At 40.0% G+C, this 27,329-nt stretch overlaps 2 protein-coding genes across 3 annotated transcripts; both read right to left on the reverse strand.

The window, feature by feature from the left end:
* Positions 1-273: 273 nt before the first annotated feature.
* On the reverse strand, positions 274-9,723 carry LOC117463637 (aldo-keto reductase family 1 member B1-like). Its single transcript, XM_034105978.2, has 10 exons — positions 9,496-9,723; positions 8,456-8,623; positions 8,210-8,326; positions 8,016-8,093; positions 7,496-7,618; positions 3,814-3,920; positions 1,509-1,590; positions 1,276-1,359; positions 1,104-1,186; positions 274-1,010 (listed from the first exon to the last, which is right to left on the reverse strand). Exons 1-10 carry the CDS (start codon positions 9,559-9,561, stop codon positions 974-976), a joined length of 945 nt encoding a protein of 314 aa, XP_033961869.1. The 5' UTR covers positions 9,562-9,723; the 3' UTR covers positions 274-973.
* Positions 9,724-9,818: 95 nt separating this feature from the next.
* On the reverse strand, positions 9,819-25,859 carry LOC117463636 (interferon-induced very large GTPase 1). Of its 2 annotated transcripts, none has more exons than XM_034105976.2 (6): positions 25,676-25,859; positions 20,532-20,607; positions 20,325-20,406; positions 19,967-20,230; positions 19,490-19,747; positions 9,819-15,912 (listed from the first exon to the last, which is right to left on the reverse strand). In XM_034105976.2, exons 2-6 carry the CDS (start codon positions 20,571-20,573, stop codon positions 11,249-11,251), a joined length of 5,310 nt encoding a protein of 1,769 aa, XP_033961867.1. In that variant the 5' UTR covers positions 20,574-20,607; positions 25,676-25,859; the 3' UTR covers positions 9,819-11,248. The 2 variants fall into 2 exon arrangements, with proteins under 2 accessions (XP_033961867.1, XP_033961866.1); XM_034105975.2 differs by having other exon boundaries at positions 25,680-25,858.
* Between the last annotated feature and the right edge of the window lie 1,470 nt (positions 25,860-27,329).

Below are 27,329 nucleotides of genomic sequence, written 5' to 3' on the forward strand. Positions count from 1 at the left end.
TTATCATATTTACTTGTTGACATGCTAAATATGAACTAAATGATCTTTTAAATACAAACTAGTAGGGAACAGCTTAATGACATTTCCTTTACTACAAATACAAATATGGAGCATTACATATATGAGAATTCAAGTGTCGCTATGTATGCACGTGTGTATGGATGTGTTCATTACCTGGCTCACTGTGAGGTTCTGACCTCTAGTGGTCACAGAGAGGAACACACTTCCCCTGAGTGTTTTCTTCTCAACTGTACAGAAAAACATTGCAGCAACTTGTTTTATTGTCTCCCACAGGACTTTATTTCAGCGTCTTATAAAGTGGGAAGTGAAAGCATCGATTTCGTAACAGGAAAAATAGTGCCATGTATGACTCACGAATAAAGTAAATAAATACTTTGTCATCCCAAAATAAGTGCGTAAAGTTCTGAATTGTAAACAGATAACAGTGCTTTTAAATTAGCGTAGCGACATGAGGAGTGTTTGGACTTAGAACAGGAATTTATCTTTTCATTTACTTATGAACATTTACTCATACATGTGCTACATCAGGTTAATCTACAAATATACAAAGGGCAGGATTTTATAAATTGTTATTCCTGTTTCAAAAATAGATGAGAGCAGTTATTCAGTTTGAAAATACAAATGTAGTTTGTACACAGTTCTTCAGTAACATAAAATGACACAAATAAAAAATTAAGTTCTGACTTTCTTTCCAATGCAGCCTGGGGATAATATGTTTCCCGTTGATGCCAATAACCAGCTCATTTCTGATGGCAGCGAGTTCTTGGACACCTTTGCTTTAAATTTTTTAAAGCAAACTCATTTTGTATTAAGAGGTTTTAGGAGTGGTTTCAGTTAGACAAAAGTGATCACTAAAGTTTCTCCTGAGAGCAACACATTTAAGTAAGGCTGTACTAAAGATAAAGCAGCGCAGAGGGTGGAGACGCTCTGGTGGAATTCATCCATTCCAGAATTAAGCGTGGAATGGATAGTCCTTGTGCTTCAAGCTCCTATTGGGGAAAAACAGAAAGAAATGGGAGTTTTATTTGACATCTCCTCAACAGTTTGACGGTAAAAAACACAATATGAATAAAAGATCTCACTCTTGCATTGGACAGACTCTCCAGTTCCTGTTGAACCCGACTATAGTCTTCATTTCCTCCTCAGTGAGAACAAAGTCAAACACCTGCAAAAAGATTAAAACAGCGTCTTTACACTCGAGCCGGAAAGAGGGCTAATCCTGGAAAGCATCGGAATTATTTCTCGGCTCAGTACCTGGAAGTTCTCCTGAATGCGGCTGGGTGTGATGGATTTGGGGATTGCGATCACGTTCCTCTGGATGTGGAAGCGGATCAGGACCTGCCGCAAACATGTGAACAGATCAGGGGTCAGAACCGCAAGAGTCAGAACAGAGAGGCCCACGTGCATCACGAGGAAAAGAGGAACAAGGAAAATCACTTTTTAAAGCGTGTGATTTAATGTCTTGTTTATTGGAGGCAGTGCTGTACCTGAGCAGGAGTCTTGTTGTGCTTCGCAGCGATGGCTTTAATGTTGGGGTCTTCCAGCAGAGCGGGGTCCTCAGGTTTAGCCCTGAAATACAACAACTGTTTAATTTACAGGACCGGCACATTTTGCATTGTATTTCTGTAATTTAAAAAAGGTAGAATAATGGAAACACTTTGGCAAACTTTGAAGAGAAACAACCCCCATTAAAAAAACATGTCATTTCTATGGTTAATGATGCTCCAAAGATATATGTAAACATAAACACATCCAAAAACTAGAGTGCTCAAACTCAACTTTACAAACCAACATCCCACGTCTGACTAGAAAATACCTAATGTTCACAATTATTGATTGAAGTTTTCGAGGTTGTTGTAATAACATAATGGAATCTTAAATAAGAGTGGCATTTCCTCAAACACTACTACAAACAGGTGGAAAAGGTCAAACCATTAAAGGGGCCCTATTGTGATTGTTTTCACGTTGCATATTACTATTTAGTGTCCCTAGGCAAGGCAAGTTTATTTATATAGAACTTTTCTGTACGCTACAATTCAAAGTGCTTTACAAAACAAATTAAAATACTTTTTAGGAATAAATACATTAAAAACACATTATACAATTTTACAACAGACATTACAAAGCAAAGATAATAAAATAAAATAAATAAACACCACAGGTAAACAATACATGTTTAAAAGGCATACTGTAGTTTGAATATGAGCATCTCAATTAAAAGCAGCGGCAAAGAGATGTGTTTTTAGTCTCGATTTAAAAATAGTAAGCGTTTCTGCGGACGCGCATGATTTGGGTAGTTTATTCCAGAGTGTCGGGCATAATAGCTAAATGCTGCCTCTCCACGTTTTGTTTTTACGCTCGGAGCCGAGAGTGTACTCCCTAGTGTGATATGTTTACATGCTTTAATGTTAAAACAATTGTTTTATTTTACTCCTGTGCTGCACCATTGAGTCATTTGTTACTGAAGTAAACAAAGGACTCCAATGGAGGCAATTCCGACCATTTACATCCACAAAACCCGATATGACATATCAAAGGAAAAGGACAACTCCGAAAAGCATAATGGGGCCCCTTCAACACCTTTATGGGTGTTTCTTCAAAACAAAACCAGAGGAATAATGTTGGAGAAATGAAGCTCAACGCAAGTTCAGACAGGAAGACCCATCACGCCGTATTGCACGTCATGGCAATCCTCGCTCCTTTCACTAGATGAGAGAGAGCGCCACTCCTTAGCCAACCTATCACTTCCCTCCATTCACAAGCCTAATTATCGCACCTGTTAATCCCTCTATATATGCTCTCCCCTTTTCTACCAGCTGTCTTCCAGGTGTCAACGCGCAACCCTCCTCCACCCCTTCGCCTCCTGCTTCCAACTCAGGGCCAAGCTTAACCTCCTCCCTTCCAACCGGACCTAACCACTTATCACCATCACCAGTGTCTAGACCCGGGGGGGTTCATCGGAAATGGTTCTTTCCCTTCCCGAATGATATCCTACAAAACCTGGGCCTAATCGCCAAACACCATTTTGTTCTCTTGTTATAAACTATCATTATGCTTCATTTATATAATATGACGGATAATAAACATGTATTACATACATCACGTCTCTCCTGATTGAAATACTGTTGTCTCCCCTTGATGGGTTGTTTTAATGCACTGACACTATGTGTGACTCGGCACTGTGTACGACCTCGCAGCTGCCTCTTCTTGTGATAGGAGGAGGCAGGGCATTTCAGGTTGTTGATATTTATGAGTAGACACATACTTGTTGTCTCCTAAATATCTCACTTCTATGGAGGCGTGGAGGAAGTACGTGACTCTTTCCAGAAGACGTCGCAGATGTCCCCGACACCTTTCCGACACCCGCGGATGATATTAGCGCCACCTCGATTTACGACTTTGTTGTTATCTCCGTGTTTTGGACTATATAAGCCTGATGTTTTGTGCTGCTCCGTTGAACACCATGTGTGCGAGTTAAACCATATCCTTTATATGTGATTTAACTCTGCTCCTTCTTGCAACAATACATTAGTAACTGATTATTGATCCTCAACCTGGTGTTGAGTGATATTTTCCTAACAAATAATAGAGTTTTTAAGACACCAAATCATCTATTAAAAATAAAAATGTCTAAACCAGGCAGAAAAAAAAAGGTAATTTCCTAATCTGGACATAATGTGCCCCAACAAAGAGGAACTGCAGTCAGTCACGAGATGAAGCTAACTCAAGGGACATTACATGATACTGATTCAGCTGAGGAGGGGGTTTGTGTTATTTTGATACTCAACTGACCAGGGTCTGTCGGGGGAGCCCAGGGGACTGTAGGCAGTCACTGAGATGCCCTGAGAGTGGCAGAAGGCGATCAGCTGGTCCTGGGTTAGGTACGGGTGGCACTCCACCTAGTGGGACAAACACACAACTCTTAGCATGCACTGCCGTGTAAAGGTTTCATACATCGAATCAATCTTTATTTGTATAGCCCAATACAAACACAACACATTTGTCCGTGGGCTTTACAGTTTAAACCAAACAACAACATTGTAAATGATGGAGTTACAGCAACATGAAAATACAAGATAGTGTATGTAATACAAATAGAAATACAAAACAAATTAAGATAACAACAAAAATACATAAAACATTCAAATTAAGTACCATCAAAATCAAATCAAATGAATACCATAAAATGTGAGCTCTAACCGAAGGCTTTGTTAAAAATGTAGGTCTTCAATGCACTTTTAAACGTTTGGACACTCTCTGCCTCTCTAATACATATGGTTTGCAGTGGCATCAAACTGCCTACTGTACCCATAAGGCAAGGCAAGTTTATTTATATAGCACTTTTTAACACAAGGCAATTCAAAGTGCTTTATATTTATATAAGGCATCACTCTTATTGAGTATATGAGAGTACTCTTTCTGGAGGGCTAAAGGAGAATGGGGCTGTAATCGAGTATAAAACAAGACCGTGATGGTCGCTGTGATAAGCAGAAAAACTCTAAGGTCAGCTCAGCTAATGTTCCAGCCTGAGGGAAGCTGCTGTGGCCCGTTAGGAGTTAACAGGACATTTATTCCTCAAACCCGATTGGAGGAGACAGATGATGCCATTAGGGCCCCTTGCCCTTTCAGTAGGGCTGCTACAGATCACAAAATGCATGGTTCAGATCCCATCACTGTTTTGAGTCACGGATTGGTTCCTTTTTTCTTTACCATCTTTAATGGCTATTTAAGAGACACTGAAGTGATTAGGATGTTTTGTTTGTTTGTAGCTTCTTTTTGAAGGTAAACACATCATAATCCCCATTAAAATAAATTCTGCTGTTGAGGTTTACTCTTTACATACTCTATATTAACAGCATGTCCAATAGGTATATATTTATTAAATATATGTCTGGTGTCAATAATCCTACAATACTTGTACTGTATGCAGTTATAGACATGACATGGCCATTTGAAATAGAAGTCTTACATATTTTTATTTTCTATTATATGCAGGGTTGGGAGGGTTACTTTGTAAATGTAATCAGTTACTGATTACTGATTACATGGCTCTGAAAGTAATCCGAATACAGTTACAGTTACGTGTCTTTAAAAAGTAACGTAATCAGATTACTTTTAGATTACTTTTGGATTACTTTCATTTTCCATCTAAAATGGGTATGTTTTGGTGAACAGGAGACACAAAAAGCAAAAGGAAACTGAACGTGTTTTTACTGTTTTAATGGCTTATCAAGAGCACAACTGAAACATCACATCTGAAACGATTTAACAACATAATACACTTGTTGGGGATGCAGCTTGGGATGTGAGGAGTGAGTGAGGGACACGGCTTAGAAAGGGCGTGTCGCCTTCTGTCCTGCCAGTGTTGGCAGGACATGAATTAAAATGTCGAACTCGGACTTCATTTTAAGGATATTTCGGCCAGGGGTGTAGACAGGGGCGGACTGGCCATCGGGACGTTCGGGACGAATCCCGATGGGCCGGTATTGAAGTGGGCCGGTCGGACGATGTGGGCCGGCCGGTAACCGGCAGGGCTCGACATTAAATGGCCCGCTGGCCCTGAAGCACTATTAAGACACCCCAGGCCAGCATAACGTCCATCCACTTGCCCGCGCTCGGGCCACTAAAAATATTGCCTTAAAAAAATGGTCCTGTGGTATTGGTATTTTGACTAGCAATTTAGTTAAATTGTTTCGTTTATCAACGCTACAACATAGGGTTCCGTGAGTCGGTTGTCGTTGTTGGGTGAAAAGCAAACTGCTGTTTGCTGCGGAGCGCAGCGCGAGCAGGCTCCTGTGAGCGTGCTCCTTCACTAAAGACTATCGCGCCACCTAACCATTCGCCAAAATGTTTTTAATACCAGCGGTAACCGGCCAAGCGCCGGGCAAAAAACAATCTTCAAATAAAAGAAAGTCATCGGAGGAGTTAAAGGAGAGTGACAGGGAGCATGAGAAGAAGAGGGAGAGAAAGTTTCAGCTTGATCGATGGAGTTGGCTTCTAGTGGTGCGGTCACGCGTCCTAAAACCCTTTTATAATCTATCGATTAGATTTATGATTCGGAAATTATAAAAGTAGGGTAGACATGTGGAGATTATCCGGCTGAACAAAACGTGCATTTATCAAATAGGTTTGTTTTCCACAGACCTTATTTCCAGCTATTTTCCAAAACCCTGTGGAGAAATCCCATTGCTTTCTGTCGAGGGAACCAGCAGCTACTTCCTGGTTTTAGGACGCGTCACCTCTCAATATGATGCCAATATAAACAAGGTCTTCTGTCGGCTCTGTACATCAATGCCGACCTATGCTGACAAGTAAGTGAAGAGTAGACAATATAAAGGTATTGGCGAAATGTCCCACCAGTTTAGGATAATGAAGGTTCTAATCAAATCAATTACATAGCCATTACATGTCTAACTCCTAATGACAGGAAGGCAGAAAGCGCATTATACAAATAATAATACTCAATACACATTTTTTAACAATGACCACAATATCATTATTTTAATAAACCAAATATGAACAGAGGGCCAGTGGCATTTTACCCTTAATGTCTACCTCTGCAGTAAGTCGCTAGCACCCCCCCCCCCGACAATTTACGAGCGGTATTTACTTGCGGTCGAGAGTCCCGGGCTGATTTGTAGTCCCAGTCCGCCCCTGGGTGTAGAGCTATATTTGTTTAAGCACCGGATTGGCAAAACAGGAGAGGAGAGTGTGTGCACCAGTCTGCCTTGATCTATGAATTCCTGTCTGTGACTCTCACGGTATCTGCTGCCCGCAGCTGTTTTATAGAAGGAAAACCTGCTTCACTTCATGACATCTCTGCAGCGCCAGGAGGCAGAGGGAGGGTTCAGCCTCTGAGAAGACGAGCTCGCACCGCCTTTCGCACCGCCTTCACTGTGTTTACCTTCAGAAATAATCATTAGTAAGGCTAAAGAGCGACCGCAGGCTGATGTGTTTTAACCACACACACACACCTCTATATACACACACGCAATTTAAACGCAGACTTTTGTTCCTCCATGTTTCGTTGTTATTGTTTCACTGAGCGAGCGGACCCGCGATTTTTTTTCAAACGCTTTTTTGGCCCATCTGCGGTGGTAATAGGTTTTGTGCGCTGTGATGATTCCGCTGTACCTTTAGTAATGAATATTAAATGTTGTGAGGAAATCTTTCCACCAATAATTCCAATAAGTAATCCAAAATGTATTCACTTCAGGTTTACGAAAGTAACTGTAATCAGATTACTCGTTTTTCAAATGTAACGCGAGCTGAATACAGTTACTTGATTTTTGTATTCTGATTACGTAACGCCGTTACATGTATTCCGTTACAACCCAACCCTGATTATATGTTTATACTGTACTGAAAACCCCCGCATAATACTAGTTGGCTTCATTGATTTGTTTTTTCTCTTTTTACGTCACTTCAAAAAGGGTTAAGAAATATGATTGGTTGAACAGCTGTCTTAGTGTACCTGGTTGTTGGCCGGCCTGTATTTGAGGCCCGGCTTGTTGAGAATGGCTTGAATCTGCTCCTTGTTGAAGTTGGACACGCCGATAGCTTTCACCAAACCAGCATCCACCAGCTCCTCCATCGCCTGAGAGAATTAAACAAAAGAGACGCCCTTTGATGACTTTTGGTCTATAGACTGAAAACCACACATAATACCGTCTGTGTCTTTTCAAAAAGCCACAGCTATACTTTGTCTCCACTCCCTCATACTGTATATCTCAGTTCTTTTGTCTCATTGTAAACCTGCACTAGTCTTAACTTGTCAAAACCCGACTTTAATGTATCCTAACGCTCCCCTTTCTTTATGACTCCCACATGAACAATCACATCTTGACATTAACAAATTGGTCTTTAAACAAATTCGATGACTGTGGTTCCACATCATGAATCAGATAGCTTTGTTATGCTTATCCCAAACAGGTTTTTATCAGTTAGTTTAGACTGAAACAAGGGAGTGGTTTCATTTATTTGGTTTACCATACCTCCCATGTCTCCAGGAAGTTAGTGTCGTCATTGATTGTCTCTCCGGCGCTGTCCAATGGAAAAAGATCCTCGCCAGCCTGTAACATGACACAACATAACCATTACATCGAGGTGGTGGCTTTATCATAGCTATATTGAAAGATTACACCTGAATCTCGAGCACACTTATATTTCCGAACACATCTGACAATACCTTCAAACCCAGGGGCCAGTGTATCAGATAGAGATCAAGGTAGTCCAGTTTCAGATCACTCAGAGTCTTCTCGCAGCTTTTTCTGACCATGGACTTCTCGTGGAAAGTGCACCACAGCTGTGAATGTCAAGGAAATCCATTAAAATCACAAACGGTCAATAATAAAGAAACATCAATTCCAATGCCTATTTGTGCAGGAAATAATCAAAAGGACATTTGTTTGTACATTATTCCGCCACACCTCACCTTGCTAACAATGAAAAGGTCCTCTCGCTTGACAACGCCATCTTTGATCGAGGTGTTGACACCCTCTCCCACTTCCGACTCGTTCTGGTACACGAACGCCCCGTCAATGTGCCTGTAGCCTGCCGAGATGGCTGTTTTCACCGCCTCGGACACCTTGCCGGGGGGGGACTGGAAAACACAGGGATGGTTTGTGGAATAAAAAGTGTAACTGCTACCCATTAACACATACGGTGCTATAAAGGATCCAGGGTACATACTAATGTTTAAGGTGACATTGTTTCTCATCTAAAATTGAGTTTAAGCTCCTTGTCTTGCCTCCCTTTTCGTTATTATGATTTGGATAAGATTACTTGAGAAAGACTATAATAGTGACCTCACGGTGACATGAAATCTGCATTGACAGTGACAGGACAGTTCACTGGGACCAAATCCAATTCATATTTCGGAACATTCATAATACACAACATGTGGTAGGAGAACACCCATGTCATATTTCTCGATTACTAATTACCCGTTCTGTTTTATTTTTGAATGATAACTGCACCTATTGTTTCATATTTCACGGATGAAAATCCCAAATGCTGTGAAGCAGAAACCATCTCAAATATCTGAAGGTCATTTTAAACAAAAACTCGCCGAACAGTCAATAAATCAAAGGAAATTGGTTGTTTGAACAGTAAACCAAGCACTTGGATGGACCAAGGATATAGTTACATGAATATCAGTGTCTGCAACAGCAATTGTATTGACATTTACGTTGGTAACACTTAAAAGGTAAAGCATGCTTGCAATGCAAACAGTTCAGTCTGGAGTAACTTAACCAAACAGGAATTGCACATATTTCTAGAAACCTGCAGCCACGGTCTTAACATGCAATACAATTACTGTCGATCTTGAATTGGTAAGGATGGCAAGAAAAGTGAGTTTTACCGAACCATTACGCAACATTTACATGCTTTCGGTTGGCACCTAGCTTACTTAAAAGGTTAACTATTAACTAACGCTAGGTAGGCCGATGTAGTATATACAAATAAACTCACCTTCCATGTTCCAAGTCCCATAATGGGCATTTGGGCACCGGTGTTCAGTTTTACGGTTGTAGTCATTTCTCCAAAAGGACGAGCTGGGCCTGAATGCAACTGTTACTTTCTGCTAGAGAAAAGCTAATGAAGACGGTTCAGACAAGAGCAGCAGAACGGTGGCGTCGTCGATCGATTAGTAATGCCTTTCAATCCACATGCGCGAGGCCACAGCGTGAAACAACAGAACTGCTGCTAATCTGTTTTATTAGCCAGCTCTAAACATAATCATATTTTGGGCATCAACGGTGGTAAAAGATAGGTAATAAGTAAAACTACTAGACTTTAAAAAGATAAGATATACTTTAATCATCCCAATTTGGGAATTGTTTTCGTTACAGGAGCATGATAAAACAAAGGCATTAGGCCTACATATCATTTCAAAAATAAAAAAAAAGTAGAAAATAAACTAACATAAAATAGAAACATCTAAACGTAGAAAATAAAACAGAACTAAAAAGTAATATAGCCTATATATATTTTTACCTTATAATTTAAAATATTCAGCTACAAGTCCCACATTCAAAATTGTAATTCAGCGAAATGAAGGATGAAATAATTGTAATGACATTATTTACAGTTATGTCTGTTAATTTGATTTCTTTGTCTGTGTGTAAAATCTTAGTTCCACTTAATTCCTACTTTCTACATAGATCGGTCTGATAAATACATAAACACATAGTGCAGGCTATAAGGTAGAATTAAATGGAGATATAAACAAAGTAGGCCTATAATTACCACACACATGTACTTACGTGTAATACTTGGGTAAACATAATTACTTTCCACGTAACACTGCATTAACTGATTTAAACATGTTAAAATGTGGCATTTGATGCATCCCAAAATGAAAACTAGCATAACACATTTTGAATAAAAAGTACAACATGAACATTAAAATGTAAATATGTTTTAACTAAATTCTTAATTGGAACAAAAACCAAGATTTCAGGTTTTTGGTAAGAAAATGACATATAGCACTCAAAAAGGTAAGAAGAAACTGCATGTGTAATCTACATGTTGACATTTAGATTGAATGATCTGTTAAACATATATATGTAACAAAATAAGGATAGATTCTAACTCTCTGGGAAACGGTCACATGTCAAACTGAACTTGATTACAACAGACTTTCGGTCATGTTTACATGTTGACTGTACCACCACTAAAACACAATGATTCATTCACTGATTTAAACATCTAAATGTGTGGCTTTTGATGCAGCTCAGAAAAGAAAAGACAACAATTCTAAACGTGTCAATACAAATGTATATAATAAGAATCAGATACTTATTTGAAATAAAAATAAAGACATTGTATAATCTTCATGTTGATATAAAGAATCAATGATATTTTAAAAACATTGAAATTGTTAATATGTTTATGACAAAACCACAGAAAAACGTAAAAGCAAATATTTTCGCATCAGTTACTTCAAGGAAATAAAAACACTCAATCAAATCAAATTTGATTAATTGATACTACAATAACAACCAAAAAAAGAAGGATTCAAAGTTTGATTTAATCAAACTGAATTGTTTACACATTTCTTGTAAGTTGTTGTTGAAATATATGGTCAACCTTGCCATCTCATAAACAGCATGTTACTTTGTGTGCTTCTCTTCATCTAAATCAAGTGTAATCTAAATGTACATGAGAGGACGATGACTGTGATGAGGAAGTGACCCTCTGTGAGCACGAAGCTTGTAGTTTCTCATTTGATAAGAAATGACTCTTTGAGGCTTGCCTCTGCTTTCTCCTTTGTGATTTCTTTCCAAGCTTCAGGAATATCAGCAGGCTTTGCATCGTATGCTGCTGCAAACTCATCGTTGAACTTTGCCAGTACATATTTCCAGTAGTCTGATGCCTGGAGGCTTGCATCTGGTGGGATTTTCCAGTCCGGATAGATTTCCCTGTAACGCTTGTAAGGGTGCGGTTGATCTTTTCTTTCAATGCAGCGAAAAGAAAAGTCACTGTTCACTAGGGAAGAGCATATGTCAATGCAAAGTTTTTCTGTATCACTCCATCTGTATGTACCCAGAGCCTGTGGGCGATGAAGTGAAGTGAAGTGCTCAGTGTGGGTTGTTCCTCCTGCCTCACAGGGCGCTTTGCAGAACGGACACTGTTTACCACATCCAATCAGTGTGTTGAAAAGCTCGTTCTGAGGATTCACATGAAGGCTCTGTAGTTTAGTTTGGATGTCTGTTTTCTTAAACTTCTCTCTAAGAGGTTGTGCCATCTCCGTCACACACTCAGTGAGCCAGTGAGCAAACTGTTCCTGGTCGGCATTGTTCAGGATCATGAATGCCCCAAGAGCATCCTGGGAAATGACCAGTTTGTCAACAAGTTTCTGACAGACAACTTCAACAAATGACTTTAGGTTGTCACACTTTTCTGTTTTAGCTTTCTGGATAGCATTATTTATGCTGTTGACACATGACTGGAGATGTTGATCCTCAAACGTTGTCGACCCATTTGAGAAGTGTCGCACTATTTTGTTGAATATCCATTTCTTTACATATTTCTCATATGAGGAAATAAAGCTCTGGTACTTTTTAAAGTCACCCTTTGAGAGCAGATCCAGTAAAAGTGAATACTGGAAGGACGTTCTTGTGCTGAACTCCTCACTTGTCCTCATTTCACCAATGATATCAGGACCCAGGGAGCGGTTGACAAAGTCTTCGACTGCAGGCTTCAAGCATCGGTCTGTGAATTCTTCTGCCTTCTTCTGGCACTGGTCTACATTACGGAACACGTCTTTGAAATCAGCAAGAAACTTTCCTTTGTTTTCGTTCAGACATCTGTAGGGATCCTTCTTTTGGAGGAAATCTTCATGCATCTTCTGGAACCTTCTGGCTGCGTCTGCACAGATGTGCTGTTTTAGAGAGACTTCAAAAGTGATGTCTGTTCCAACTTCCTGATTGTTTTTCAGCCTCTCATCAATCATGTTTAGAATCTCCTCGATATAAGTATCATGGTAATTGCTCTTTCTTTTCATTTTGTCAGTCATCATCTGTGAGCAATCTGTAATGATGCCGTCAGCTGTTTGTTGTACAGCCTTTGCATTACCTGGTATTTTAAACCACTGTTTAAATGTGTCTGCACCTTTATTCAAGAATCCTTCAACTGTATATTTAAAAGGCACCAGTCCATACTCTTTCAGGGTTTTTTTACTCAACAAACCATTCGCTTGACCTCCCTTCTGTTTTAGATTTGTTCTCAGGTGGTGAGACACACTGGTGAAAATGTCCTCAACCTTCATTTTTGTAAAGGAAAGTTCCTTCACTGTTTTAATCCACATCTTGTCAAATTCTTCATCCAGCTCTTGCTCTTTCATCTTGATGTTTTTCTTCCGACATTCTTTAATCAATGCACATACTCTGGTCTCCAATTCCTTTGTGTGGTTCTCCTTGATTTGATCAAGTTCTGTCATCCCCTGTCTGATGTCGGCTGCAGCTTTGAGTTGATTAAACACAGAGCTTTCCATTTCTCGTCTAAGGCTCTTTGCACTGTTTGCAAACTCCTCTCTGTATCCTTCAACAAGATAGACATGACCCTCTGTTTGCTTGAAGTATTTGTCCAGATTTTCGAGAAGCTTTGTTTCCCATTTAGACAGCTCTGTCAAAACTTCACTTTTCAAATGCAAATGAAGTTCTCTCATGTCAGATTTGTCTGATTTATCAGCAGGTGTACCGAAGTTAGAAATTCTTGTTTCAGCTTGTGTAACCCATGTGTACATTTCTTTTTTGAAGTCCCATTCCCACTTGTTGAATTCTGTGCACAGCTTCATGTATGCATCAGCCACGAGACTGTTTCTGAAGCTAAAGATGAAGTTTTCATGTTTTACTGCCGTCCACAGGCTCTTCATCCACTCCGTAAACTCCAAGATATTATTAGCTGATGATCCACAACTTCCCAAAATGTGGATGATGTTCTTCTTGAGCTCATAGACAGCCTCGCTGTAGCCTGCATTGACTGGTGCCATCGGTGGGGTTCCATTCCAGAGTCCAGGAATGTAACAGTTGCCAGTGTCTGGACTGTACTCCATCACATCAGTGAAGCTCATGTTCTCTTCTTTCTTTTCCATTTTGGCTGCTGCCTGGGTCATCTCGTTTAACTGCTGCAGGAGCAGTTTCCTGTCTCGCATGTTCTTGTCATGGGCTGAAACATCCGACACATTCTGGTGAACAAACTGACATTTGGGCTTCTTTTTTCCCACCTCTTTCATCCTGAGGAAAGCGTGTACAACTATCTGTAGGATGTCCTTCATTTCTGTTGAATTCTCCATTGCAATATTCATGATGGTGATATCACTCAGCCCCACAACAAGTGTTGCAAGCTCATTGTCGTGCTCGTGGCTGTTGTCCAGTTGTGCGAGCTCTGGTGACTTTAAGCCCTCGGTGTCAATGATCACCATGAAGTCACAGTTGAAGTCTTTTCTGACATCTTCATTGATTTTAATCAGCAACATAAAGGCACCTCGAGTGCATCGACCACTGCTGACTGCAAACTGCACTCCAAACATGGTGTTGAGGAGAGTGGACTTTCCTGTGCTCTGAACTCCAAGAACTGTGACTACCAGGATCTTGTTCTTAGGAGACACCAAGTCATTGAGCTGAGAGAGAACGTCACTCACCCATCTGAGAGGTATGTTGGATGCTTCTCCATCTACCAGCTCAAGTGGAAATCCATCAAGCATTAACTCAGCACATAGCTTGGGGAGATGCTGTAGTTGTTGACGTGCTGGGTCTGTTTCAGGAAGGGAAAGGGAAGCTTCATAGATCTGCCCCATCTCACGGAAGAAGTGTTCAGTCCCTAATGAGCTGTTGGCAAGTTGTTTGTCAATCTCCTTGATCCCCTCTTTGTTCTCGGGGTTTTTGCATTTTTCTTTGTACTGCTCCCTGAGGTCAAAGAGTTTTTTCCGAGACACGTTATCGAGGTTCATTCGCATCCATTTCAGGAAATAGCACCTCTCCATCCCTGGGCTTGATATTGCATTGATGAAACATGTCATTGCCTTTGAGATGTCATGAGAGTTCTGTTTTTCCCGAAGACGTTTTTTCTGTAGCTGAAGATCACTTTTGTACTTTTCTATATTTTCAGACCCAACTTTCCGAAGCCGGAATTCTTCCTTCTCCAAGCAAGTAAGGTCCTTCCATATTTGGCCTTGCAAGGGAAGCTGAGCTTCTTTGTATTTAAGAAGGTCTTGAATTTCTGAAGTGATGGCATCTGCATTTTTCTTCGCTGTCAGGCACTCTGGAGAGTCTTCGTCAATCCAGATTCCCAGTTCATGGGCAATGGCAGACATTTGTTCAATTCCCATCTTCATCTGTGAGTTTTCAAATACATTGCTGACTTTTTCCCGCAAATCTTTGACAAAGTCTGCATCATTCATGCCCTTAGTCTTTAAAAGGATGTTGCTATTAGTCAAGTCCAACTTGGTTGCTACCTTTTTTACAGCATCTAATTTGAAATCTTTGCTTTGACGGTTACCCACCAAGAAGATCTGGGTCTTGTGGTTTTGGTTGGTTAGCAGCTCACACTCAGAGTCCAAAGCATCAAAGAACACAAAAACTGCTGCAGATGTCTGACACAAGAAAGCAAATTGTGTTTCAAATGAAGCAATGTCCCCACGAAGGTTAGCTACAGCAACTGGCTCGCTGAAGACATCCATGTTTTTGTTCCCACAAGGTAGGTACCAAGTTATTTCAACCAATCCATTGGATATTCTCCTTGGGCTGTCACCACACTCCATGTTGGAGTGAACAAATGTGTCATGGTACTGCTGAGAATTGCTCAGAAGCTTATTGAGGATCTCTGACTTGGACAAGGAGCACTCACCCAGTCTCACAAAAGATATCATTGGAAGTTCAGAGACAACAATTCTCTCTTCAATAAATCCCCTGGATTCTGAAAGTTTCTGAGGTCTGTACTTTTTAACAATGTCTCTCATGGCCCAAAGCATGAGTGTGCACTGCTTTGTGTCACAGTTGGGAAGCAACAGAGGCACGGAAAACTGACACATGGACATTTTGAGGGCCATTTCCTGCTGAACAAAACCATCAGAGCACAGGAAGAGAGCTGTGATAATATCAAGGGGATTCAGTGTGTCTCCTGAATGTGTACTTTTGTCAAGATTATCAAGATCTAAGTGATCACCAGAGTTTGACTCGCATGCAGATGTACATTTCACATTCCTAGCTGTCACATTAACCATCATTAGTTTCTTCAGAAAATACCATGGAAGATCTGAATTACACTTGGTAGGTTCATCGGTAATGGTCTTCTCGTCAATGCTTAGAACTGTGCTGAGGGACAGCTTCTCTCTGTAGTGTTGATCCAACCCCAGATCCTCCAGTAAGCTCTCTAGGTGTGTCTCTGTTTAAAAACAAACAAACATGAATATTAAACCCAATATATTTCTCATTGATCCAATGTTTGGTTTTACATTTCTAACATTTGACTGAATTTTGCTTTAACACAGTTCTGAAATTAAATCTTGCAAAAATGATGACTATTTTGGGCAGTCGATCAGTAAACTGCTTGCCTAATGCCTTGATACAAAACCTTTGACAATAGTAGAAGGAAATCTTCTGTTTCAATTTTTTTTTAAGTTGGTCCCAAATGTCGATTTTTGTGAATGGAAGACGCATAATAATCTAATGTGCAGCACGCAATGAAATTGTAAAATGACTTGAAAGAGGTGGATAGAGATATTTGTGAGCACCAGAATACAGCAGATTTATGAAATGCTCAGAACTCTGACCTCGGGGTCTGGAAATTATCTGAAAAGACTCATTAGTACACTAATGGCGCATTTCCACTGCAGCGGGTAGCCCCGTTTAAGCGTCCTTAATCGTCCTCAAGCGGCCAGGCCAGTTTTTGGTGGCCTTTCCATATAGCGTAGCACCGGCTAGCGGGTACTTTTCCCCTCTTTTTCCGGCCCCATAAAATTGTGGTTCTATCAGGCCAGGGCTGAACTAGTGACGTGAACAGTCTCGACTGCTGATTGGTCAGAGAGAATCGTCACAAGATCGCGCGCGAGATCATCCCTAGCGTCGCATATATATCTAGAAGCAAGCTTGCAGCATTTTTATACACAGCATTTTTGTAAACAGAGGAGCTACAAAAATGGCAACGTCAAAGAAAAGCACACCGTGGTCGACCGAGGAGGTGACGACGTTCCTACATCTCATTGGGGATGATAAAATCCAGCGGGAGCTCGACGGAACAACTCAAATGTGAAAGTGTTCCAGGATGTCTCTGCACAGATGCCCCGCCTACACTGTGTCGCTACCCCAAGTCCTAAACTGTAATGGGAATGCGCCACGGCCAGCGAGGCCTGAGCGAGGACGCTTATGGCGCGTTTCCACTGCAGCGGGTAGCTCGCTTTAAGCGTGCCGAGCCGTGCGGGGCCCGTTTTTGGTTGCGTTTCCACTTGGCCTAGTACCGGCTAGCGGGTCCCAATTCACAGTTTTTCTGGCCCCATAAAATCGTGGCTCTAGGGCCAGGAACAACCAGGCTGAGTCGGGCTGAGTATGCTAAACTAGAGAGAGAATCACTGGCAAGGGGGCTACAACTACAACAAGATGAACATATTTGACCGTGATTTCATTGTAATACATGTTTCAAAATGATGCAGAAGTAACAACATACTGATACCGGTTAGTAAAAACCACGAATTAATGCTTTGACAAGTCTGCAGACAGACGGCAGGCGAAAAACCCTTTTTTAAAATGCGTGTTTTCTAAATGGAGCTTGGCTAAGCTAACGTTATATATGCTCCGACCGTCCACACTCACAACAACGGCCTATACAGACATAAATAAACCAGCGACTGTATTCGCCATGACACAGGCAGTCTGTGGTTTGTACTTGTTTAACTTTTGTCTAGTTTCTGAACAGATATGAGGAGCTGTGAGCTCTGAGGGCTAACAGCTAACGGCTGTGTTGTTTTTCTGGGGCTCTTATTGAAGATGACGTCACGGCTCCGTCTACACTGCGTTACTATAGATACTACCCCAGTTCCTAAACTGTAATGGAAATGCGCCATAAAGTGAGCCAGTCCTAACAAGGGCTAGCCATACCGAGCGAGGCCGTGTAGTGGAAATGCGCCATTAGGGACGCTTAAACAGGGCTACCCCGCTGCAGTGGAAATGTGCCATAATCGACAACTGGCCAATAACTGGTTCTGGATACATTGTGCCATCTTGAGGGCCAGTATCCCATGTTCAGTATGAACTCTAGCTTTCACCAACTCATAAACAAAGATACTATTAGGGAATGATTTTATGTTGAATGACTGTATAACTACCACGGCCCCACACAATAGAGACTTGCAATCCTGTGCAATAAACCTGCAATGTGCAATATAAACACAAATGTGTAAACATTTGTTAATTTTATAAATGTCCCAACTTATATTCTTTTAAGGTCCCAATACTAGAATGCCATCTTTGTGACTCAGTTTACTCAAATTTCTGTTACTCATTTTGTAGCTATGGTTGTGTACTTATTTTTTTTTATTTGTATTTTATTACTAATGTGTGCTTTACTTTTTTACTTTTACCTGCTATTCAACTTAAGCTGTAACACTTTAAAGGTGACCTATCATGCAAAATGCACTTGTGTACGTCTTTTTACATGAATATGTGTCCCCGGTGTTCCAGGGAACTCACCAAGTGTCAGAAAACACAACCCTCTCTATTTTCCTCCATACCCAAATCTCTTAAAAAGGGGCTGCAACGGATCAGATACAGGCTGATCCAGATTTGAACACTTCTATGACGTCACAGAAGTGGCGCTACGGCTATTGGGCCAACTCCACCAATCAGGAGGAGACAGCCACGGACATTGCCGTTCGAAAGCACTGGAGACGCTGTAGTACATATGCCAGGCCTGTAGATGGTGCTGTTCTCACATAATCAGCCCATGAGAAGACAGTGTTAAATTGAGCGAAATGAGGAATGGCTAAAATGCATGATCTGTTTGGTATTTTGAAAAATATAGCATGATAGGTCCACTTTAAATGTCCCCGCTGTGGGACTAATAAAGGATTTCTGATTCTGATTACAAATTGGTTTAAACTTTGTATTTTGATGAAGGAACTACAGAAAACAGGTTTCTTTCTTCCTCAAGGAATCAATCAAGAACAATTCTGCGGTGATGGTATAATAATTTATAATCATATATGAAGAAAAATAACAACAAAAGTAAAAAGTGCTAAGCTAGGTGGAATAGGGGCGAGTGGATGAGGAGTTGAAGGCAAGAGTGAAAAGGTGAGTTTTGAGGGATTGTTTGAATGACGTTCGTGTTGGCAGATCGGACATGGCTGGGGAGGGAGTTCCAAAGTGAGGGGGAGTCTGCTGCGAAGGTATATATTATGTCTTATACCCCGATTGCCTTTTACTCTGTTAAATTGTATTTTGAGTCTTATTTAACAGACATATGTTTAGGTTTGATATTCCGGGAGGGCAAAAGGTGGGGTAAAAAATGGTTATGACTGGGGGATTTTATGGTTTAATGGTGGGAATGATAAGATAATGTCTAACATAATTCATGGGAATACGATAAGGAGACTGTTTTTCTTTCTTCTATATAGTGGGAATGTAAGCTGTATTGGGGGTGCAGAACTTCTTTATCCTCTGAGGATGAAGTTGCTCAGTTCCTGCATTTGAGATCGATTTAAATTGTATCTGACTTTCTTTATTACTTTATTAAATATAAAAAAAGACAAACTTGTTTCTGAATAATTTATCAGTTTCTCTTAAGGGAATTGAAATGCCCACCACAATATAATATGCATATTTCTTGGCACACTCAAACTCTGAAAAGTCTTTATTAACCCAGAAGCATGTTCACTCAAAGCCATCTGCTCGATTACAATCTTCATCTTTGGGTCAACATCTTTGACATGTCTTTATCAACCATGCAATAATGATTTTATTTGACTTACTTGTGTTGGCAGATGTTACAGTTGGCCTGCTTATTCTTCCATTCCGAAGTTTTGTAAAAACCTGTAGAAAGTAACACTCCCCTGGCTTCAGGTTGCTGAATGTCATCTTGTTTGTGTCAGTTGTCTCTTGCACACTGTCTCCCTCACTGAACCAAGTCACAATGTAACTCTCCACTTCACCAGCAGGGGGGTCCCAATGCAGAGACAGTGACTCGCTGCTGACCTGGTCGACTGTAATCTGCACAGGAGGGCTGGGCTCTATGGGAACATATAAAGGTTTCACTGAAACTGAAAATTCATATTCTGTCAAAGTTTGTCTGCATTCTAAAGTGCAAGTAAAATAGTTGTAGTGACCCTTATTTGTCTGAAAGTAACTTTTAACAGACATTTTGTAGATTTGTTCAGGAAGTGATCCAAAAGATTCAGAGAACACTTTAATACATATTAGATTGTTATGGATTTGTTTTTCATATTTACCTGTGAAGACAGATAGCGAGGTTGCTTTGCTTTGATTTCCATTGTCTGCAATCCTTGTGATGCTGAAGGTATACTCAGTGCCAGGTATTAGCCCATCAACCTTCACAGGGCTGGAGTCATCAACAGTCAAACTGCCGCTGCGTGTTTCACAGAAGTAATCTAACTGTAGTCTAAACCCAGCAGAGTTTTCAGTGGGTGGAAAGCCAAGATAAACTGTCTCCTGGTCAGAATCAAGAACTATTACTTCCCCTGGTGGAGGAACATCTGTCATAAGAGAAGAAAAGTACATCTCAGTATCTTTACATATCGCTGCGTATATATTTGTTACATTTGATTAGTTATTGACAGTCACACTTACGTTCGGACTCTGGCGCTGCTGGAGTGTTCTTTCCTTCCTCACAGCATGGGTCAGGGAAGGAATCTGATACATCATAATATTCCTTGGTAATAAGAAAAATATGTTTTAATTGAAATAGTAATGAGTTAATTAATCATAACTTATTCACTATAGCATTTATGACAACATCTATTTGTACTGTAATGTTTTAGTTATTTAATTGTTTACCTCCTCATCACAGCTATCCATTGCAGAAACACTCTCAGTCATCCCACACTCTCCAGATTATTCAAACAGCTTCTCACTGAAAACATTGAAAATAATCATGTATTTAAGCATTTCATTAAATTATGCCGGTAACCTTAACTCCATTTCTGCTTGTTAGCTGCCTGTGTTTCGTTGTCAGTTCAGCAACTAACATTGGAAACATTTCAAACCGTCTTACTTCAGAACGATAATGTGTAGCCCTGCAATAAAAACGTTATAAACTATCACTATAACCGTTATTTATTTAGTCAACTTCATTTAGCAAACACCTCAAAGGTAATTGTACTGACAAGTCCTTTGTGTAATTTTTGATTGATGACTTTGCATCAAAGAAGGCAAGGAAGGTCAGACTAGACGGCAGTTTGGGAGTTGAATTTAGAGATGCCTAATTCTGGACGGAGCCCCCCACGGAGCCCCCCGCCCCCCCTGAAATTCAATGTGTTTTAAAAATTAAATTAAAAAATGTTTTTAAAATATTTATATAGCACCAAATTGCAACTAATCTATATCTACTGTCACTTTTCACATTAAACATGTGCTCGTTTATTAAATAAACTAAACACTTTCATTTTAAGTTGTGAGTTTAGTGTTTTTGACCCTAAGAAACACTGATGCATTAATCAATAACAATAATCCACAGCTCCTCTCTCTGCTCCAGAGGATTTAAAAATATATATATATCCCAATGCCAAAAGCTGATTCTACAGGTGCTTCTCAAAAAAGTACTATATCAGAACTATTTTTCTGTAATTGATTTCAAAAAATGAAACATTCATATATTCTTGATTCATTATACATAAAGTGAAATATTTCAAGCCTTTTTTATTTTAATTATGAAGATTGCAGCTTACAGATCATGAAAATCACTAATCCTGTATCTCAAAATAGTATAATATTAGATAAGATCAATCAAAACAGGATTTATAATACAGATATTTCGACCTTCTGAAAAGTTTGTTCATTTATTTACTCAATACTTGGTCAGGGCTTCTTTTGCATACATTCTACATGGTATGGAGGCAATATATTCTAATGATTTTGTGAGCTGAACCCGTAATCTGATTTCTATAATATGTCTTAATATGCAAATATAATGCATCTCTTCATGGTCACATATACTTCTCTTCTCTCTTCAGATGCACTTTTGAAATATTTTGGGTCACCTGCAGACACCTTCTCCACCTCAGCACAGCCCAGCACTGCAGCAGCATCAATTATACTGTATATTAGGTTATTTATACTGTAGTTTACTATATTTATAATGTATTATAATTTGTTGTGTCAGCTCTAATTTGTCACCTTATTTGTATTGTATTTATAATTCATTTTATGTTACTTGGTTTTGTATTTAGGTTGATTTAAAATAATACAAACTCAAAAAAACGTATAAAGCTTCTGTGTGCTTTTATGAACATTGGAATTTACAGTGATGCAAGCGGCCTGGGGAGGGGTGGGGTGGCGCCAGCTAAAATCTTCACTTTCATGAATCCCTGTATCATGTGAATATTCAACACATCCTCACTCCCAGGTCGGCCTATGTTGACGTTATGTCAAGTCCCCTGCCGGCTTTTTTCCAACGCAAGGGGGGGGGCCTTAGCGTCCATTTTCAACGCAAGGGGGGGGGCCTTAGCGTCCATTTTCAACGCAAGGGGGGGGGGCCTTAGCGTCCATTTTCAGCTTTCCGGGATGTCCATGTGCTTCTATGGACGCTCATGGAAGCACGGCATTCGTTTGTGTCGACTGCCCTTAAAGGCAATGTGAGCGTCCATTCTCATTGGATAGCGGAGAATTGTACACCCGGAAGTAAATATTCCCCTTACTGACGATTGATTTTACAGTGATATCTGCACTACTCATCGACTAAAAAACACCAGATTATCCTTGTTAATTACACAACATTGATTGGTTTAAATTGTGTGCAATGCTTTTGTATTTTTCCCCTTCGATTCGGAGAAACAAATCTTTTTTCGGAGTAAAGGATGGCAGAAGACACTACACTACCCAGAATCCCCAGCTATCATTTCTCCCTGCAGAAAAAGAAAACATGACCGAACTTCGTTTTATTCTGGGTGTAAAATGCCTATTTAAAGTTAGTTTGGCCATTAAAATGCGTTTTGATGTCATTTGATGCGAGAAATATGAGTTGTTATTTCAGATTATGTGTGCAGTGGATGTACATGATCTTTAGTTTGCTAGTTATTACGAAGATTACTTCAGGAAATTGCGTCCAACGTTTTCATTGTTACCAAGGTGGTTGCTAGGGACGCTGCTATCGATATTATTTCTGTTATGTTGTGTAACTGTTTAATGGTGTTATCTTTATTGCTACCCCCTTCCCCCGTCAATGTATAGTGTTGGTCCACAGCGCAAACATATTAGTTTAACAAAATCCGCATCTAAAGATACGTTATTTCCCCCCTCTGCAATTCCAGTCTCACATCTCACAGCACATCGTCATTAACAAATACCGGAAACAGACCGAAAACATTTAAAAAAAATAAAATAATACCTTATTCCGAGTGTGCTTGCTTTTCTCTTTGAAAGTCATCACATAACGGCATTGTAATACACGGTTCGGCTGCATTAAATATTACATATCTGCCGTAGTTCTGTATTTATAGCCCTGATGAGAAGACAAACATGAGGAACTGAAAACGTGACGTGGATCATAAATATATCAGCCATTAAACAACATCTTACATTTCTTTTCACACAATACGTCTCCTTGCCGTATCAACACTAATTCGGCTCACTTTTATATTTGATCCAATTGGTAGATAGGCTGTATTTACACCATAAAGGTGCACAGATGATATAAAGAGACACCTGGTGGTTAAAGCATGTTATTGAATTTCATTATTTTTATTATTAGATATTAATAGGATCCCTATAAAGTATATTCATTACTCGTTATTCTCTACTAATAGTTAATTAAAGACTGTATATAATGACTATTTTGCACATCCCGTTCAAGATTTCAAGATGTTCTAAGGTTTATTGACATATCATATAGGCCTACACAACTATGGTGTAGTTCTGCACTAAATGAAAAACTTGGGTCGCAGGTTCCTCAACAGTGCATTACAAGACATCTATCAATATGTGTGCATACCTCCAGCAATGTTAACTATGTTGAAGCACTTATTTTAACTGATATTATACATAATGTATTATACTCTTATGATGTATGCAGATATTTCATCTCCGGCCTTGTCAGGTATTGAACAATCAATAAATAAAGAACACAGAATTGTTAAATATAAAACACAGAATTTGTGTGATTATACTAAATGATTTTCAAATAAATACCACTGCATATTTAACTGTTACACATGCTGATGTAACGCAAATGTTCCAACTTGGGATCAATAAAGTATATCTTATCTTAAGCTGATCGATGGCTACTGCCATATTTGCAAAATGTGCCTCTGAACCTTGACAAGTGCATGTTTCAGGCTTATCAATTAATGTAATGTAATGTAATGTTATCAATTAACAACAGGAGGGGTCACAAACATAAGTCCAGCTGTTAAATAAAGCTTGTCTGACCTTAGCTGGCGTGTGGGTATATATATTAATACTGCCCATTATGGGCACCAGCAATTTTCACCCATTTATTATGTTTTAAATGTGAGTGTTTCCTGTCCCCTAAACCTCCAGGGATGTACACAGTTTAATACTGGCAACTTCTTATTATGGGAAATACGAAAACGTCTTTTAAAACTACAACTCCCAGTAGAGACGTGCCATAGAGCACATGTTGCGAAACAGAATAGCCAGCATGTGTAGTTCTGGGTACGGGGTGGGGGAGGGGGGGGGCGCGGTGGACCCGTTCAAATCCAGTTTTGAACAGTCTGCCGTGGTTCCATCCCATTTCAAGTGCTGTTCGAGGCTCGGTAACCCTCGGAGCACACTCTCCAATCACAGAGCTTGAGGACTATCACGGGGTTTGTCAAACAGAGCACATGGTGTAGTCCAAACGATAGCTGGGGATTCTGGGTAGTGTAGTGTCTTCATTGCCTTTAAGGGCAGTTGACACAAACGAATGCCGTGCTTCCATGAGCGTCCATAGAAGCACTTGACATCCCGGAAATCTGAAAATGGACGCTAAGGGCCCCCCCCCTTGCGTTGAAAATGGACGCTAAGGCCCCCCCCCCTTGCGTTGAAAAATGGACGCTAAGGCCCCCCCCCCTTGCGTTGGAAAAAGCCGGCAGGGGACTTGACATAACGTCAACATAGGCCGACCTGGGAGTGAGGATGTGTTGGAATATTAGCCCCATTGCCTCTTAGTGTGCAACCCAAATGACAATGTTAAAGTAAAAGGAACAACATATAGGCTATATAATTCATATAACATATCAATATATTAAACATATTCATTCATACGTGCCGTCAGCCGCCCTGACCCCGCCGCCATGCACCTCGCGGGAGCGCGCACAGCGTAAAGCGAAAACGCCCAGACATTTCAATGATGTGTAGGCAAAGTAGGCCTACGTTTTGGAAATGATATAATTTTCTTTTTGGTTCATCAATGGTGATAAATAATCTGAAGTCTATAGTTTATGAACATTAAGAGTCATTAATATTTATATTTTAGTAGCATTTCCTTGATATGATTGGTCTAAGTTGGCAAGGTTTATTTGAGTAATCTTTCATTATTTCTCAGGGCGAACACTGTTTTAAGCATTACAGACAGCTTTAATAAACTGTTATTCTAAAATGAGGTTTTTAAATGTGGAAAAAATAATGTAACATCCACATCCACAATAAAGTACAGCTGATACACTATTTGATTCACAGTTTGATTTGAAGTGTCCTTACTCTAGGAACGAAGTTACTATGTGGATGCATTATTTCGGCAACGCTGGTTTTTTAGCTGCCAGGATTTGCATCTCCACGTTATTTCAGCCAAGATGAGTGTTTCCCGCGAGGTCCATGCAAAACACGGCATAACACGGTCTGTTGTTCAGTGATTTTTGATAACATACAGATGGCACACCAATCGACTCAATCTGTGTAAGGTCAGGGAAAGCCCAACATGAAAACTATTTAGGGCTCTTAAAGAGAGAATTTAAACAATAATTGACAAAGAAAGGTTTGCCTACCTACCTTTGTTGATTAACCATGGTAGAAACGATGCCTCTTCTTTTACCCCGGATTGTTTAACTAGCCTACTGTAGGCTGCAATATTTTGTCATGTAGCCCATGATCTGTCTTGAGTCAGGTTTGCATTTATCTGGAGATGCCAAACCTGTTCCAGGCATCTCCTTTTATATTTCTAGTGCAGTGACTTTCAGTTTTGTTTCCCAGAAACGATTGTCTAGTTTACAGTAAAGTGAAACTTATGGTTGGTCTCAGGGGCGTGTTTACATGTTCTCATGCTTTGCTCGCATACCTTCGAAGTTTACTGACATTTACTTACCTTGTTTACCTGGCTCAAGTGGTGGCTCTGGGGTTGTTGTGTGAGCCACCACTTGAGAATTGTCGTATTTTTAAAGAAAAATGTTTCTTATGTCCATCTTCAAAAACTCTGAGTGCGACTGACAGTTTAAACATTGTCACAGCTCACATGATAAGTACCTGTCAGCCAATACTCTCGCAATACTTGCATTCACTGAACACGGGAAATTACAATTCTGCCGTCCTCTCATGATGAGGTTCAGGTAAAGCACGGTTAATGTATTATATTATTGAGGGAGAATTGTCCGGGGCTACAGAAAAAACATTCGGGGCAAAAGGCCAGGCGACGCCACCTCCTTTTTCTCAAGGTAGAACCCTTTATACAGTCTATGGGTAGAACAGAATACATACTAGTAGTATCCTCTATGGCAGGGATGGGCAAATGGCGGCCCCCACCTCCTCTTTTTGCGGCCCTCATATTAATTTATAAACAACGTAATTAATTAAAACAAATATTATTTTTTTTTCATTTATTTTACTTGTAGTACTGATACCGTCCACTAGACTCCTAGTTACGTCGCGAGCTGCGTACATGATTTCAAATGCCACAAAATAATCTGTGATGCATTTGTGTGTATTGTGTTTGTTCACGGGGAAACCCTCACAAGAAACACCGGCTGGTTGTTATGCCCTGCTGTGACGTTAAATTGCCTCTTATAATTATGCCTTTACAATCTTAAAAGTTGTATTCATCATCTGAATTTGGCGAAAAAAGTTTAATATTCTTAAAAGACTTTGTTTATTTGAAATCAGATGAAAACAAACTGTCACGGACCCTGCCGTGTTATCTATGATTACTACGCTTTTCATTCATAATTTCAGCGGGAGGGAGGGGGAGTGGCGCTGAGGAACAGCAAAGTGCGGGCGTGTTGACATTCCCCTTATTGTGGAATAAGGAGAATGCAGAGACTGGCTACAAGTGTTTTAGGTTCAAGTTAGACAACTAATGTCTGGGTTAATCTCAATACACACCATTTCCGTGCTTTCCAATAGTTTAAAATAGCTTTATTCCACTGTTTAATAACCTGTTCAATACAAACATGCCACTTGTACAAATGAAATAACATTTCTGTGAACTGATATTTGTTTAGTGAGCTTATTAGAGGACGTTCCCATTTATTGGGGATGTTCCCTTTGATTGTAAAATGTCAATGAAGATGTCAGACTTAGTATATTTGTTAATAATTACATACAACACATGGAATTTGTGTATGTTCCAAGTGAATCTGCGGCCCCCTGGTGGCCAGTACATCAATTATGTGGCCCCCACCACCATCAAAGTTGCCCATCCCTGCTCTA

Source organism: Pseudochaenichthys georgianus, chromosome 18, assembly GCF_902827115.2.
Source record: "Pseudochaenichthys georgianus chromosome 18, fPseGeo1.2, whole genome shotgun sequence".
Classification (NCBI taxonomy): Eukaryota; Metazoa; Chordata; class Actinopteri; order Perciformes; family Channichthyidae; genus Pseudochaenichthys; species Pseudochaenichthys georgianus.